At 55.0% G+C, this 15,198-nt stretch overlaps 6 protein-coding genes across 6 annotated transcripts; 2 read left to right on the top strand and 4 right to left on the bottom strand.

Annotated features, from left to right (window-relative positions):
• Positions 1-111: 111 nt before the first annotated feature.
• N7482_010428 (acetyl-CoA carboxylase ACC1) lies at positions 112-7,132 on the top strand (the record flags this gene model as incomplete). Its single annotated transcript, XM_056692552.1, has 2 exons — positions 112-279; positions 407-7,132. 2 exons carry the CDS (start codon positions 112-114, stop codon positions 7,130-7,132), a joined length of 6,894 nt encoding a protein of 2,297 aa, XP_056538509.1.
• Positions 7,133-7,452: 320 nt separating this feature from the next.
• Positions 7,453-7,710, bottom strand: N7482_010427 (uncharacterized protein; the record flags this gene model as incomplete). The annotated part of the gene is made up of 1 exon (XM_056692551.1): positions 7,453-7,710. One exon carries the CDS (start codon positions 7,708-7,710, stop codon positions 7,453-7,455), a length of 258 nt encoding a protein of 85 aa, XP_056538508.1.
• A 1,098-nt stretch (positions 7,711-8,808) lies between these two features.
• On the top strand, positions 8,809-9,024 carry N7482_010426 (uncharacterized protein; the record flags this gene model as incomplete). The annotated part of the gene is made up of 1 exon (XM_056692550.1): positions 8,809-9,024. One exon carries the CDS (start codon positions 8,809-8,811, stop codon positions 9,022-9,024), a length of 216 nt encoding a protein of 71 aa, XP_056538507.1.
• Positions 9,025-9,727: 703 nt separating this feature from the next.
• N7482_010425 (acetate uptake transporter family protein) lies at positions 9,728-10,584 on the bottom strand (the record flags this gene model as incomplete). Its single annotated transcript, XM_056692549.1, has 2 exons — positions 9,728-10,271; positions 10,343-10,584. The coding sequence occupies 2 exons, from the start codon at positions 10,582-10,584 to the stop codon at positions 9,728-9,730; spliced, it is 786 nt and encodes a 261-aa protein (XP_056538506.1).
• Positions 10,585-11,363: 779 nt separating this feature from the next.
• N7482_010424 (RTA1 domain-containing protein) lies at positions 11,364-12,374 on the bottom strand (the record flags this gene model as incomplete). Its single annotated transcript, XM_056692548.1, has 3 exons — positions 11,364-11,968; positions 12,029-12,121; positions 12,176-12,374. The coding sequence occupies 3 exons, from the start codon at positions 12,372-12,374 to the stop codon at positions 11,364-11,366; spliced, it is 897 nt and encodes a 298-aa protein (XP_056538505.1).
• An 843-nt stretch (positions 12,375-13,217) lies between these two features.
• On the bottom strand, positions 13,218-14,808 carry N7482_010423 (Zn(II)2Cys6 transcription factor domain-containing protein; the record flags this gene model as incomplete). Its single annotated transcript, XM_056692547.1, has 3 exons — positions 13,218-14,276; positions 14,321-14,693; positions 14,756-14,808. The coding sequence occupies 3 exons, from the start codon at positions 14,806-14,808 to the stop codon at positions 13,218-13,220; spliced, it is 1,485 nt and encodes a 494-aa protein (XP_056538504.1).
• Between the last annotated feature and the right edge of the window lie 390 nt (positions 14,809-15,198).

The following is a 15,198-nucleotide window of genomic DNA, read 5'->3' as shown; positions in this document are numbered from 1 at the left end:
TTAATTCTTCGCCGAAGGGCTGTTTCCCCCCGAACCCTGCACGGGACAGCTGATCCTTGTGTCTGATTTATCTGCATCCCCGCCACACACACCACCCATCACATACTCATTATGGGCATCACCAACGGCAGCGCGCCTGCCAATGGCCACGGCAGCTCCAACGCCGCCAAATATGACCTCCCCTCACATTTCATCGGTGGCAACCATCTCGAGGTAGCACCGCCCAGCACCATCAAGGATTTCGTCGCCCGCAATGGCGGTCACTCTGTCATTACATCGGTGAGTTTTCCCCAGCAAGCCCCCACCCTCCACCCCAACATCCCATTCCGTGGACGAACGAGGGAGCGGGAAAAAAAACGCACTTTTAGGAGAAGGAGAGTGGGATGGCTGACAATCGCCTCGACAGGTTCTCATCGCCAACAACGGTATCGCCGCTGTCAAGGAGATTCGATCAGTGCGGAAATGGGCCTACGAGACTTTTGGCAACGAGCGTGCCATCCAGTTCACCGTGATGGCCACCCCGGAGGACCTGCGCGCCAACGCCGACTACATCCGCATGGCCGACCAATATGTCGAGGTCCCCGGCGGCACCAATAATAATAATTATGCCAACGTCGAGCTCATCGTCGATGTGGCCGAGCGCATGGACGTCCACGCCGTGTGGGCCGGCTGGGGTCACGCCTCCGAGAACCCTCGGCTACCCGAGTCGCTGGCGGCCTCGCCGAAGAAGATCATTTTCATTGGCCCCCCCGCCTCGGCCATGCGCTCCCTGGGCGACAAGATCTCGTCTACCATTGTCGCACAGCATGCCGGTGTGCCCTGTATCCCCTGGTCCGGCACTGGTGTCGAGGAGGTCACGATTGATGACAAGGGCATTGTGACGGTGGAGGATGATGTCTACAGTCGTGGCTGCACCCACTCGCCGGCAGAAGGTCTGGTGAAGGCCAAGGAGATTGGTTTCCCCGTCATGATCAAGGCCTCTGAAGGTGGTGGTGGTAAGGGTATCCGGAAGGTCGAGAATGAAGAGGAGTTTGAGTCCTTGTACAACGCCGCCGCCAACGAGATCCCCGGTTCGCCCATCTTCATTATGAAGCTTGCCGGGAACGCCCGCCACTTGGAGGTCCAGCTGCTGGCCGATCAGTACGGCAACAACATCTCCCTCTTCGGCCGTGACTGCTCTGTCCAGCGTCGTCACCAGAAGATTATCGAGGAGGCTCCGGTCACCATCGCCAAGCCCATTACCTTCCAGGCCATGGAGAAGGCCGCCGTCAGCCTCGGCCGCCTGGTCGGCTATGTGTCTGCCGGTACTGTGGAGTATCTGTACTCGCACGCGGAGGATAAGTTCTACTTCCTCGAGTTGAACCCCCGTCTCCAGGTCGAGCACCCGACCACCGAGATGGTTTCCGGTGTCAACCTGCCCGCCGCCCAGCTCCAGATTGCCATGGGTATTCCCCTGCACCAGATCCGTGACATTCGTCTGTTGTACGGCGTCGACCCCAACACCTCCACCGAGATCGACTTCGACTTCTCCAGCGAGGAGAGCTTCAAGACCCAGCGTCGCCCCCAACCCAAGGGCCACACCACTGCCTGCCGTATCACCTCCGAGGATCCCGGAGAGGGCTTCAAGCCCTCCAGCGGTACCATGCACGAGCTGAACTTCCGCTCTTCGTCTAATGTCTGGGGTTACTTCTCCGTCGGTACCGCCGGTGGTATCCACAGTTTCTCCGACAGCCAGTTCGGTCATATTTTCGCCTACGGTGAGAACCGTTCGGCTTCCCGAAAGCACATGGTCGTTGCCCTGAAGGAGCTCAGCATTCGGGGTGATTTCCGCACCACGGTGGAGTATCTGATCAAGCTACTCGAGACTCCCGCTTTCGAGGACAACACCATCACCACTGGATGGCTGGACCAGCTCATCTCTAACAAGCTGACCGCCGAGCGCCCCGACCCCTATGTCGCTGTTATCTGCGGTGCCGTCACCAAGGCGCACCTTTCCTGCGAGGCTGGTGTCGAGGAGTACCGTAAGGGTCTCGAGAAGGGCCAGGTGCCCTCCAAGGACATCCTGAAGACCGTCTTCCCGGTGGACTTCATCTATGAGGGCTCTCGCTACAAGTTCACTGCTACCCGTGCCAGCTTGGATAGCTACCACCTATTCATCAATGGCTCCAAGTGCTCAGTAGGTGTCCGCGCTCTGGCGGACGGTGGTCTGTTGGTTCTGCTTAATGGCCGCAGTCACAACGTCTACTGGAAGGAGGAGCCTGCTGCCACCCGCCTGAGCGTGGATGGCAAGACCTGCCTTCTGGAGCAGGAGAACGACCCTACCCAGCTGCGCTCCCCCTCCCCCGGTAAGCTGGTCAAGTTCACCGTGGAGAACGGCGAGCACGTCCGTGCTGGCCAGGCGTATGCCGAGGTCGAGGTCATGAAGATGTACATGCCCCTCATTGCCCAGGAGGACGGTATTGTGCAGCTCATCAAACAGCCCGGTGCCACCCTCGAGGCCGGCGACATCCTCGGTATTCTCGCTCTGGATGACCCCTCGCGCGTCAAACATGCCCAGCCCTTCACGGGCCAGCTGCCCGATCTTGGCCCCCCCGTCGTGGTCGGTGTTAAGCCCCCCCAGCGCTTCTTCCTGCAATATAGCATTCTGGAGAACATCCTGCGCGGTTTCGATAACCAGGTCATCATGGGTGCTACCCTGAAGGAGCTGGTTGACGTCCTGCGCAACCCCGAGCTGCCCTACGGCGAGTGGAACGCCCAGTCCTCGGCTTTGCACTCCCGCATGCCCCAGAAGCTGGATGCTCAGCTGCAGACCCTGGTCGACAAGGCCAAGGCCCGCAAGGCCGAGTTCCCTGCCAAGCAGCTCCAGAAGACCATCGTCCGCTTCATTGAGGAGAACGTCAACCCCGCTGATGCCGAGATCCTCAAGACCACTCTCCTGCCTCTGGTGCAGGTCATCAACAAGTACATGGATGGCCTGAAGACCAACGAGTACAACGTGTTCATTGGTCTGCTCGAGCAGTACTACGAGGTCGAGAAGCTGTTCAGCACTGGCACCAAGCGCGACGAGGATGTTATTCTGAAGCTGCGTGAGGAGAACAAGGATGACATCACCAGCGTTGTTTTCACTGTCCTCTCTCACAGTCGCATTGGCTCCAAGAACAACCTGGTCCTGGCCATCCTGGACATGTACCGCCCCAACCAACCCAACGTTGAGAACGTCGGCAAGCACTTCAAGACCATCCTCAAGAAGCTGACCGAGTTGGAGGCCCGCGCTGCTGCCAAGGTTACCCTCAAGGCCCGTGAGGTCCTCATTCAGTGTGCTCTGCCTTCCTTGGAGGAGCGCCTGTCTCAGATGGAGCACATCTTGCGCTCCTCAGTCGTCGAGTCCCGCTACGGTGAGACCGGGTGGGAGCACCGTGAGCCCGACTTCGGTGTCCTCAAAGAGGTCGTGGATTCCAAGTACACCGTCTTCGATGTCCTGCCTCGTTTCTTTATCCACACGGATCCTTGGGTGACTCTCGCTGCCCTGGAGGTCTACGTGCGCCGTGCCTACCGTGCCTACACTCTGAAGGGCATCGACTACAGCGCTTCCGGCGAGCCTCCCATCCTGTCCTGGGACTTTTCCCTCGGCAAGCTCGGCCAGCCCGAGTTCGGCTCTCTCTCCTCGACTCAGCCCTCCACCCCCAGCACCCCCACTGCGGAGATTAACCCCTTCAAGCGGATCAACTCCATCAGCGACATGTCCTACCTGGTTAACGATCCGTCTAGCGATCCCATCCGCAAGGGTGTCATCATTCCCATTCAGTACCTCGAGGATGCAGAGGAGTATCTGTCCAGGGCTCTGGAGGCTTTCCCCCGTGCCGGCTCGAAGACTCAGCGCGGCGGTGACAACGGCCTGATCGCTAATCTGGAGGGCAAGCGTCGCCCCGCTCTGAAAACCGAGAACGACGAGCTTACCGGTGTGCTCAACATCGCCATCCGCGACATCGAGGACCAGGATGACTCTCAGATCGTGGGCCAGATGCAGAAGCTGCTGGCCGATGCCAAGGACGAGCTCCTGTCCCGCCGCATCCGCCGTGTCACTTTCATCTGCGGCAAGAAGGGAGTGTACCCCGGCTACTTCACCTTCCGTGGCCCTACCTACGAGGAGGATGAGAGCATCCGGCACAGCGAGCCTGCTCTGGCCTTCCAGCTGGAGCTGGGCCGTCTGTCCAAGTTCAAGATCAAGCCTGTTTTCACTGAGAACCGCAACATCCATGTCTATGAGGCGATTGGCAAGGGTCCTGAGAATGACAAGGCCGTCGACAAGCGCTACTTCATTCGTGCTGTGGTGCGCCCCGGTCGTCTCCGTGACGACATCCCCACCGCCGAGTACCTGATTTCGGAGGCTGACCGTCTGATGAACGACATTCTGGATGCTCTTGAGATTATTGGCAACAACAACTCCGATCTGAACCACATCTTCATCAACTTCTCCCCCGTCTTCAACCTGCAGCCCATTGACGTCGAGCAGGCTCTGGCTGGCTTCCTGGATCGTTTCGGCCGCCGCCTGTGGCGCCTGCGTGTCACCGGTGCTGAGATCCGCATTCTGTGCACCGATCCCACCACTGGCATGCCCTACCCTCTGCGTGTCATCATCAGCAACACCTACGGATTCATCATCCAGGTCGAGCTGTACATCGAGCGCAAGTCCGAGAAGGGCGAGTGGATCTTCCAGAGCATTGGTGGCACCAACAAGCTCGGCTCCATGCACATGCGTCCCGTGTCGACCCCCTACCCAACCAAGGAGTGGCTCCAGCCTAAGCGGTACAAGGCTCACCTCATGGGCACCCAGTACGTGTACGACTTCCCCGAGCTGTTCCGCCAGGCCTTCCAGAACAGCTGGACCAAGGCTGTCGAGAACATTCCCTCGCTGGCTTCACAGCGCCCGGCCGTTGGTGAGTGCATCGACTACAGCGAGCTGGTTTTCGACGACACCGATAACCTCGTCGAGGTCTCTCGTGAGCCGGGTACCAACTCTCACGGTATGGTCGGCTGGATTGTCACCGCTCGTACCCCCGAGTACCCCCGCGGCCGTCGCTTCATCATCGTCGCCAACGACATCACCTTCCAGATCGGTTCGTTCGGTCCCCAGGAAGACAAGTTCTTCCACAAGTGCACTGAGCTCGCTCGCAAGCTCGGTATCCCGCGCATCTACCTGTCTGCCAACTCGGGTGCCCGCATTGGTATGGCCGATGAGCTGATTCCGTACTTCTCGGTTGCGTGGAACGACGTGAACAAGCCCGAGGCTGGCTTCAAGTATCTCTACCTCACTCCCGAGGTCAAGAAGCGCTTTGATGCCAGCAAGAAGAAGGAGGTCATCACTGAGCTGATCCACGACGAGGGCGAGGACCGCCACAAGATCACCACTGTCATTGGAGCCAAGGACGGTCTCGGTGTCGAGTGTCTGAAGGGCTCTGGTCTTATTGCCGGTGCTACTTCCAAGGCTTACGAGGACATCTTCACTATCACTCTGGTTACCTGCCGCTCCGTCGGTATTGGTGCTTACCTGGTCCGTCTCGGCCAGCGTGCCATCCAGGTCGAGGGCCAGCCCATCATCCTGACCGGTGCCCCGGCTATCAACAAGCTGCTTGGCCGCGAGGTGTACACCTCCAACCTGCAGCTGGGTGGTACCCAGATCATGTACAAGAATGGTGTCTCGCACATGACCGCCAAGGACGACTTCGAGGGTGTCCAGAAGATCGTCGAGTGGATGGGCTTCGTCCCCGACAAGAAGGGTGCTCCTATCCCCATCCGCCCCTGGTCCGATGACTGGGACCGCGACGTTGCCTACTTCCCGCCGCCCAAGCAGGCCTATGACCCCCGCTGGCTGATTGGCGGTAAGCAGGAGGAAGAGGGTTTCCTGCCCGGTCTGTTCGACAAGGACTCCTTCGAGGAGGCGCTCGGTGGCTGGGCCCGCACCGTTGTCGTCGGTCGTGCCCGTCTCGGCGGTATCCCCATCGGTGTCATCGCTGTCGAGACCCGCTCTGTTGAGAATATCACACCGGCCGATCCTGCCAACCCTGACTCCATGGAGATGATCAGCATGGAGGCCGGTGGTGTCTGGTACCCCAACTCGGCGTACAAGACAGCCCAGGCGCTGCGCGACTTTAACCACGGCGAGCAGCTGCCCGTCATGATCCTGGCGAACTGGCGCGGTTTCTCCGGCGGCCAGCGCGACATGTACAACGAGGTGCTGAAGTACGGCTCATACATCGTCGACGCCCTCGTCAAGTACGAGCAACCCATCTTCGTCTACATCCCGCCCTTCGGCGAGCTGCGCGGCGGCTCCTGGGTCGTCATCGACCCAACCATCAACCCGGACCAGATGGAGATGTACGCCGACGAAGACGCCCGCGGCGGTGTCCTCGAGCCGGAGGGTATCGTCAACATCAAGTACCGCCGCGACAAACAGCTCGACACCATGGCTCGCCTGGACGCGACTTATGGCGAGCTGCGCCGGTCGCTCGAGGACACCTCCCTGTCCACGGAGCAGCTGTCTGCCATCAAGGCGAAGATGGCCGAGCGCGAGGAGCTGCTGCTGCCCGTGTATCTGCAGGTCGCTCTGCAGTTTGCGGACCTGCACGACCGCGCCGGCCGCATGCAGGCCAAGAACACTATCCGCGCCCCGCTGCGCTGGCAGAATGCCCGCCGCTTCTTCTACTGGCGTCTGCGCCGCCGTTTGAGCGAGGAGCTCATCGTGAAGCGCATGGTCGCTGCGTCCGCGACCCCCGCGCCCCGCACCGGTGCCGCCGGCGCAATCCCCTCGTCTACTGCCGGCTCCGAGTCTGGCGCCACCCACGTCTCAGCCGAGTCCCCCCGTGCCACGCACCTGCGCACCTTGCACGCGTGGACTGGCATGCTGGATGAGGAGCTCGAGCACAACGACCAAAAGGTCGCTATGTGGTACGAGGAGAACAAGAAGGCTGTTCAGAGCAAGGTGGAGTCTATGCGCACCGAGGGCGTTGCGTCCGAGGTTGCGTCGCTGCTTATTGGTAATAAGGAGGGTGGCCTGCGTGGTGTGCAGCAGGTGCTTTCTATGCTACCCGTTGAGGAGCGCGAGAGTGTGCTGAAGTATCTTGCCTCGGCTTAGACCTTGAGTGATTGATAGATCATGACTTGATGTGTCTTCTTTTGTTTATTATCTCGGTTCTTTCCTGTCGGTTTTTTTGTTTCTTTTGAGAGTTGCAAGTGCATGGTGTTTTGTGTTTATGGTTTAATGAGTTTTATTTCTCATGGTTACTTATTATACTTGAGATGTTTCGTATCCAATCAAATACAATAATTGGGGTCTCAACGTTCTTTATATTATTATTTTTCAAGGTAGATCAGTCTCAAAAGGTTAGCCAAGCGATGAGTAGACAATTGGCTGCTCCATAACCAAACCCGCCCTCCGATCCTCACATCTGCCCTTCATTTTGCACTTGAGCCTCCGTCCTTTCGAGTCGACCTTTGCTTGGTGCGGTAGTCTTTCACCGCATCCTTGGTAGGCCTTTCGCTACTATAGGGCGCCCAGTAAAAGAAGCGATTGGCAACGTCTTCATGGTTCCAATGGCGTCGTAGCTGGCGTTCGCGGGCGCGCACTTTCCTGTGGTAGGCTCGGTTCGCGCGTTTACGCCGCCATTCTGTAGAAGCGTTGCCGGCGAAGAAATCCTTGAGCCAGTTGAACATTGTTGTCTAATGTCGTCTTCCTGAAGGCGATTCTAGCCTGCCTAACTGATTGCCTGTGTGCGCATTCGTTTCTTGAGCTATGAGGATAGGCGAGGTGACGGGTAGGGGAGGCCGTACTATAGCCATATAGATCCTGACCTGCGAACAGCAAATACAGGCAAGGCTGAGGGTGGTTTCCCCATACAATCCAAGAAGATGACGGTTCCAGGGACAGGGGAAGTGCGTGTTTTTCTTTACGGACTGAGTCGGGCGCCCGAGAGTGGCGCGTGGGGGCTGCGCCTTGCGCTTGAGGGCCCTCGGGGCGCCGCGTTATACTTTGTAGGGGATAGTGCCACTTACTCAACCTGCACCATGTCAGGCCATCATTCTGATAGACTGAGTATCTGCCTCATCACAGACTCTTGCTCTATCTACTGTGACGGGAGGGTCTAGTATGATTGTGTCTCATGGAATCAAAAAGCTCCAGGACCTCCTAATTTTGTCTAACGAATATGTCTGCGAGATTGTCCCGTGTCGGACAGACCCCGACTTAGATGTATAGAGGAAAAGAATACTAGCGGATCGGCATTCTTATCCCCAATGCGGGCTCTAGAAGTAATGCTGGCAAAGCGTGAGTCATATTCCGCGCAATCATATTAGCTGTTTATCCAATCTCTACCACGGTCAATCAAATTCTCACGAGGAAGGGAGTCATCCAAATCCTACCAGAGACCCACGTTTAGGCAAGCAGTAAGGTGCGAGTGTAGTCTATCCAACGTAAAGAGTGAACGGAATTTATTGTTTATACTTCTTAGGTATTACTCTCATAACCCTCCAATAACTGCAAGGGGCGTTGGGCATCAATTACCGACGGAATTGATTAGAGCCGGCCATATGTCGGCACAGTTCGGCTTAGACTCGGCGGCCTCCGAGTATTTGCCGGGACCCTACCTAGTGCCCCTGGAAAAGCAGATGGCAAAAGTTTTTTTTCTCTTTCATTGATAAATAAGAGCTGTCCAGCTCACGGATCCGATGGATATCCTGTAAACCCATAATTTCCGCCCCTCGAACCAACTACTCTACTTCACTGCTTACGACTTTGTCCCCATCTCATTCACGATGAGCAAGTCTGCATCCTCGTCTACAACGGACATTAGCTCCACCAAGAAGTCGGCCGATGGCACAATACTTTCACGGCTGAAGAAGCACATGGAGGGGGTCCAAAAAAAATGGGGCCCGCTCATGGCTGCAAAACAAGACCTTGATGATGAGTACAATTTCCCACCAGGTCGACATGCTGGTCAGGGGATCTCCAAGGCGCCTAGCGCGTGGTAGGTGTTTCTCAGTTCTTCGAATGAATGATATAGGGTGATATGACGGCGGTTAACCTTCTCTAGAACTAGAACCAAGAATCCGACCGATCGTCAACGGATGTTCGCAACATCCCATGATCTATGACGAACACTTTTGTTTTTTATATCGATACCACAACGGAAGCTCGGGTGAACATCATGGCGTTGAACGGTGAAATTTCTGGAATAAGGGGATCATATTTGTTATTTTGCATAACGCGGAATATACTAGAATACATATTTCAACTAATACAACATAGCATGTTCAATAATAAGGTTCAGCGAGAGAAATCGACATAGAGTGATGGGTCTAACCACCAGGCCGGCTTTGTGCTGTGGTCCTTACTTTAGACAAGATATGGCAGCACACAGAAAGGCACACAGACAGAGTGGTCACATGAACTGGGTGTTGAGAATATTAAATTCCCTATGGTAACGAAGGCCACTAAAGTTAGTAACTGGTGTTTCGATGGTCAAGGAAAACACTCGAGGCCATAAAGCTTGTGCCCGAAGTAGTAAGAGCCCTTGGCCAATCAGCATGCAGGATTGCTTGTGCTATTTTCGGAAGGATCGTCTGCTCGACAGTCAACCCGAGTTGGATCGGGAAAACTCGAGCCATTGATGGTTTGCTGCTTATGTGCAACTGGAGCCCGTTTCTGAGCTCCAAACCGATGCCCACCGTGGTGCTAGACGCTGCTTGAGAACTCGCCCAGTGGGAATCGGACCCAGGTGGTTTCAGGTAACATAAGACCGGATGCACCAGCATAGAAGGCGCACATTGAACAAATAACTGCGAAAGCCCCACCCGATTTATTCAACCGCTCGCTGGCAGTAGCGTGTTCCGTGAGGGTGAACTCGGCAATACCGAGGAAAAGGAATGCGAGAGCCAGGAAGAAGAAAACTAACAAGATGGCGACGTTGGTCCGAAGTGCGGCGATGAAGAACAGAATTGTCAGGAAACACCACGCGATCAGGTAAATCCCGAGGGCAAATGAATACGCTCTCATATCACCCTTATAGGCAGCTTCAAGGCCAAGGTATTGCAGCATGAACATTCCATAGCTCAGCCAGAAAGCGCCGTAGGAGCAGTGAATGGTGGTACCGAAGGTGTTTCCGATGCGGAATTGCATGATTCCCGCCAGAACCTGGGCCGTTCCGCCCATGAACACGACGAGTCCGAATGCGGCTTGGTTAGGGCCAACAGTGCCATTGGGGTTTGAGTGGGGAAGTCTGGATAGATAAGTTGGATCGGAACGTTAGATCAAATGTCGTACTGGGGTCGTTTTTATGGCCAGTCATACCCGGCACCACACTCCAATAGACCAACTACAAATGTGGTGATTGCGAAGGCAATCAATCCCAAGGGACCGGGGTTTGCAAGTTTCAGAAACTCCGGAGTAGTGACCTGCGAGACCGTCGTCCGATGCGGTGGCTGATACGTTCGACTGGGGGTGGTGCCGTTTGCCTCCTTTCTAGCTGCAGGGTTCCCAGCATCATTATAGGGCATATCAGCAGCCGCTGCAGAGCTTTCCTGTTCGGCCATAGTGCGGTGGAAGAAGAATAGGTGAAGTTGAAAATAGGAAACGGAAGAAAAATCCTAAGGATAATGGGGATAATTGGATTTTTGGAGGCATAGGAGCTGAAGATACCACAAATAAGAAAAGCCCACGGCACAAAACAAGACCAAGTCTTCAAAAAACAGGACTAGGGAACTTTTAAAATTTGAGTGGCTTTGTCTTGGTATACTGTCATAGGTCTTGAGGGGGGTTGCTCGATTGAGGTTGTGATGTCACACCCAACCATAGGGAAGCTGAACTCGGCTGTTCCGAACGCAGCATTTTTTTGGGCACCTGCGCTTGATCGTGTGATTGCGAATAAGCTTTAATGGAAGCAGCTAAGCAAGGTTTAGTGATCGCCACTTTGATGTCTAGATCCCCGTGGGGGTTTTGATCGAAGGGGCAGCACCCGCGTGGGCCCGTTTCCAACCGTACGTCTTATGTTCTCCTGCTCGTCAGTACTCCCGGGCGGATATCGAGCCATCTTGGGCTGAGAAAGTGTCTGAAACTTACGGGACATATCTAGACCGTGATGAACATCATTTATTTAGAAGTATTGATGAAATTACTGAGTTCATATTGCACGCTGCTGATCTAAATGAGAAAAATTAAAAAAAAAAAAAAAAAAATTTAATCGCTGTCATGCAGTCGCCGCCTGTATTAGCTCCCTTTAACCCACAGAAGGCCAGAACCTTCGGTTCCGAGTTTGAGAGGAAACTAAGGGTGGGTGCAATAGTAGCGAGCACAGCCGTACCCTGTACCCTTTTCAGGCCGCCGGGCGCACCATCTCAACATCGGAGTTGGAAGACTTGCGGTCCTGAGACAAGGCAGACTCTGCTCTAGCAGGCAGCAACCACCCTGGGTGACAGACATTGAATACTGCAACAGCAATGATCATCATGACCCCATCGAGGCCGATGAAGTAAGACTCGTGCGTGATCAAATACCCCGTCCAGCCCTGCGCCAGTTCAATCGTACGGTAGATACTCCGAACGTATATGCACAGGACAGACAGCACCATCGCGCCCGTCAGGAGCAGCAAAGGGCCCTGAGTAAATGCTTTGAGCTGCCCGAGGCGCTTGATGCGTAGAAAGAAGTCAATGGTGCAGTAGACAAACACCGAGATCGAGACCAGCTGGAAGACGATACCGGCGACCATCGTGTGAGTGCCCGGGTCGGGGTTCCCATGGGGATCGTCGGATTCAGAGCTGGCTATTCCTCCCCCCGCGGCTTGAATGACAAGCGAGATGATATCGCAGGTGCAGAAGATCCAGAGATACAACTTTGGAGCGAGGAAGGAGGTCTCTTTGCCGAAGATTTGAATGTAGCGAGCGAGGAGGATGTATATGCCGGCCGTGAAAAAAACAGGTGCTGTCGTTGAAAAGGGTGTTAGACGTGTGCAGATTCTGTCGAACAATGGTGGACACTTACCGATGATCAAGGTAGCTATCTGTATCATGAACGCGGTGGAGTTATAGGGGCATTCGGCGCTCCACAGACGGCCCGCCCAGCCGAGTAGTTCAGCTATGCTCTATTAGGGTTTGATATTCCATAGAGAAGGAGCATACGTCGACCTACCAGCACATCCGATCGCGAACACACTGCACCACCATACCCGCTTCCAACACAGTTGAACAATATGAGCGATCATCGACAGTCCAAATAGCACGCAGAATGCAAAGCCGACCGCTTTGGTCGGGATATATCCATAACTCGTTTCGACCCCGTTGTAGGCTTTGCAGCCAATATAGAGATTTGGATCGTAATGGCCCGTCATGATGGAGGGAGAATGGAAACGTGGAGATGCAAGCCACAAGGTGGAATTGGACAAAACTCAAAACTCCAACAGGTGTAGGTCCTTTTGATGAAAGACTGTACGAGACACAAAGAAGCGCAGGGGAGCTGTACGGTCGACTGCGTGAGGAACAGAAACCAGGACGAGTTCCTGGGTAGACAAAAGCGTGGTATATATACTTCCCTCTTTCGATTCCACCCCAACCCTTATACCCGCCAGCTCCTAAGTAAGCAAGCATCGGACTTTGATATCAAAGGATCAAATTGGGTATCCTCTTCCAAGCCCAAGTCTAAATCCGCAAGTGGGGGCAGCAAACACAGCCTTATGCATAAGGCTGTTTGAACGGATCGCTGATTGGGGGCCTCGTAAATGACAGCCTCCGACCCGCAGAGCACGAAATTCTTCACCTCCACTCAGACGAAACTCAGCCCCAATGCAGTATCTACGCAGACGTGGATGGCCCTGTGATTGGCGCCCTCGTAACATATAGGGGCGAGCGGCTGAAACAAACCCGACTTAGTCGCCGTCAGCCTAGTCTGGACGTTGCTCGGTGCTCTAGATGCCCGCAAGACTGACGCTGGAGATTGATGATTGCAGCATGACAAACATTGGTTTACGTTGGATCGTGGTGTTGTCGGAAGGGCTGATAGGACGGAGCCATGCTCGGTTTCGTGATTGACTACAGTCAGTAGGCAGGCACATTCGTGGGGTCCCATTTGGTATGCAGCCATCTTTCAACAGTCCAATTCGGTCTGTGAAATAAGGTCATCGCTACGATCAACAACAAAATCATGAGCCGGCCATGTCACGTCCAAGTTCAGTCCGTCACCACGCCACATCTGCCCAGCGGCTCTCGAACCCCCCAGTCACTCCGTGCGGCTTGAACAAGAAATGAACCGGGCACGGATTCTTCTGGGAGTCATCCGGGTAAATTAATGTCTCGTAGACACGATGCTGCTCCTCGACGATTCTCTCTTCCACCGGCAAGCATACAAGCGGCGCTTCTTCCATCTCCACGATCTTGGATGCCACCTGCACCATTAACGGTCGTAACCACATTCCTTGTCTTGCGGGACACCGCGCCAGAACCTGGATGGCTCTTCGCCGGATCAGAGGATGGCGGCATTTCTGGGCGGTCCAGTAGAGGTGGGCCAACACGCCTGCATCCAGAGACAATTGCTCCGCCGCAGGCTTCGATTCCCACCCCGGGCCGCAGTCGATGATCTTGTCGGCTAACGCGACAATTTCTTCAAAGTTGGAATAGTATTTGTCGAAGTTGGACTCTTCTTGGGAAATGCAATTGAGGACCCAGACGATGGAGGTATGGTATTCGACTAGGAGCACTAGCGGAGCGCGTGGATCGGGAATGCCCGCGCGTTTCGCAGATCTCTTCTGAAGCCGATCAAAACCTGCGCGCCATGTATGATATTCTGCCTCCAAAGCTTGCTGCGCCTGTCTCTGCTGGTCATCGACATCCTGGTATGTGATCCCGCTTTTACTTCCGACGAACCGAATAAAGATCAAAGTCCGGCTTTGGAGGTCGGTCAAACTTTCTCGCGCCTGTGAGATATTGTCGAAGACCAGCATCTTCCCGGGCGCCATAGTCGACTTTTCCGGGCAAATATCCAGGGGCAGAATGCCTCGTCCCCAGAAGCACGTCTGGATGTTGAGTCGAGAGAACCAATGTAAGAGCTCCCGATCAAACTCATTGTTCACCGATCTCTTCTCCCGCAACCGCCCGGCCACGATCTGGACGCCGCTCTGGATGTGATCTAAGGCTCGTGGGTTCTGAGATCGGAGTGTCTCGAGGCAAACAAATAACAAGCAGGTCACCAACGTCAAGTCGACCCCCCTGTCTGTGGTGCCCTCGTCTCCTCGAGGAAACTGTGAATGGCCTTGTTATACTGTTGCAGGGTGAACGTTTCCACCGCAGTCGAGTCCGCGTTGGCGGGAAGCAACTGTCGCTCATAGACAGCGCCGACCGCAGAGACCGCATGCCGTATTGTGGGGTATCGATGGCTGAGTTGGGGAAGAAAGCGAGTCCAGAAATCGGATGGGAAGAAGCCCGATAGTGTACGGGTGGCCTGTGTACAGAAGACGTGTACATATTGACGCTCTTTTCGTGAGCCGGGGACTAGTACTAAGCGATCTGAGCGGACACTCCATGGTTGACGGGAACCCTTGTCCAGTTCTTCGTGGAGCTGCCTCTGCGAGGAGTCGTTGTAGCCATCGCACTTGCGGCCGGAACGGGCGCATCGATTGCATTCCGGCTTCTCCTCGTCACATTTAACATGGCGGATTCTGAAATTTCAAATATGAGGGGGGTCAAATGGATAGAGCCCAGGAGTGAGGATGGTACATACTTGCAAGTAATGCATCCGGTCTTGGATTTTGGTCTGCCCACTCTTCGATGCATTGTTGGGGACGCTGACAGAGGGGCAACGGACTAGGCAACAAGAGAACCGACTTGGGTGTGAGTTGCGATGGACCCGTGACCTGCAGCGACTTATTTCTTGTTCTCCTGTGAGGATATACGAATATGCCAGAGCGTGGGCAAGGTCTCGTCATGCAGTGCCTGCCTAAACTTCGTTCGAGGCGTGAAGGGGCTGAAGCCGTCTCCACATGTTCCGCCCCCAAAGCTGACCGAATCGAAGGTTGCAGCCAGAGGGTGAGAAGTAAGCGTTTTAAAGGAGGCCAATCAGTTTAGTACGGAACCAGGGTACTTAAACAGTCTTTCTCCCGTCTAAGTTTGGCCCAGCTTCAATGGTCTGCCAAACAATCTATACCAGAGACCCGAGTCTGATTC

This window comes from Penicillium canariense, assembly GCF_028826845.1.
Source record: "Penicillium canariense strain IBT 26290 chromosome Unknown utg000008l_segment0_segment0, whole genome shotgun sequence".
Classification (NCBI taxonomy): domain Eukaryota; kingdom Fungi; phylum Ascomycota; class Eurotiomycetes; order Eurotiales; family Aspergillaceae; genus Penicillium; species Penicillium canariense.
The sequence above is the reverse complement of the archived record's forward strand: the minus strand, read 5'-3'. Positions and strand labels throughout refer to the sequence as shown.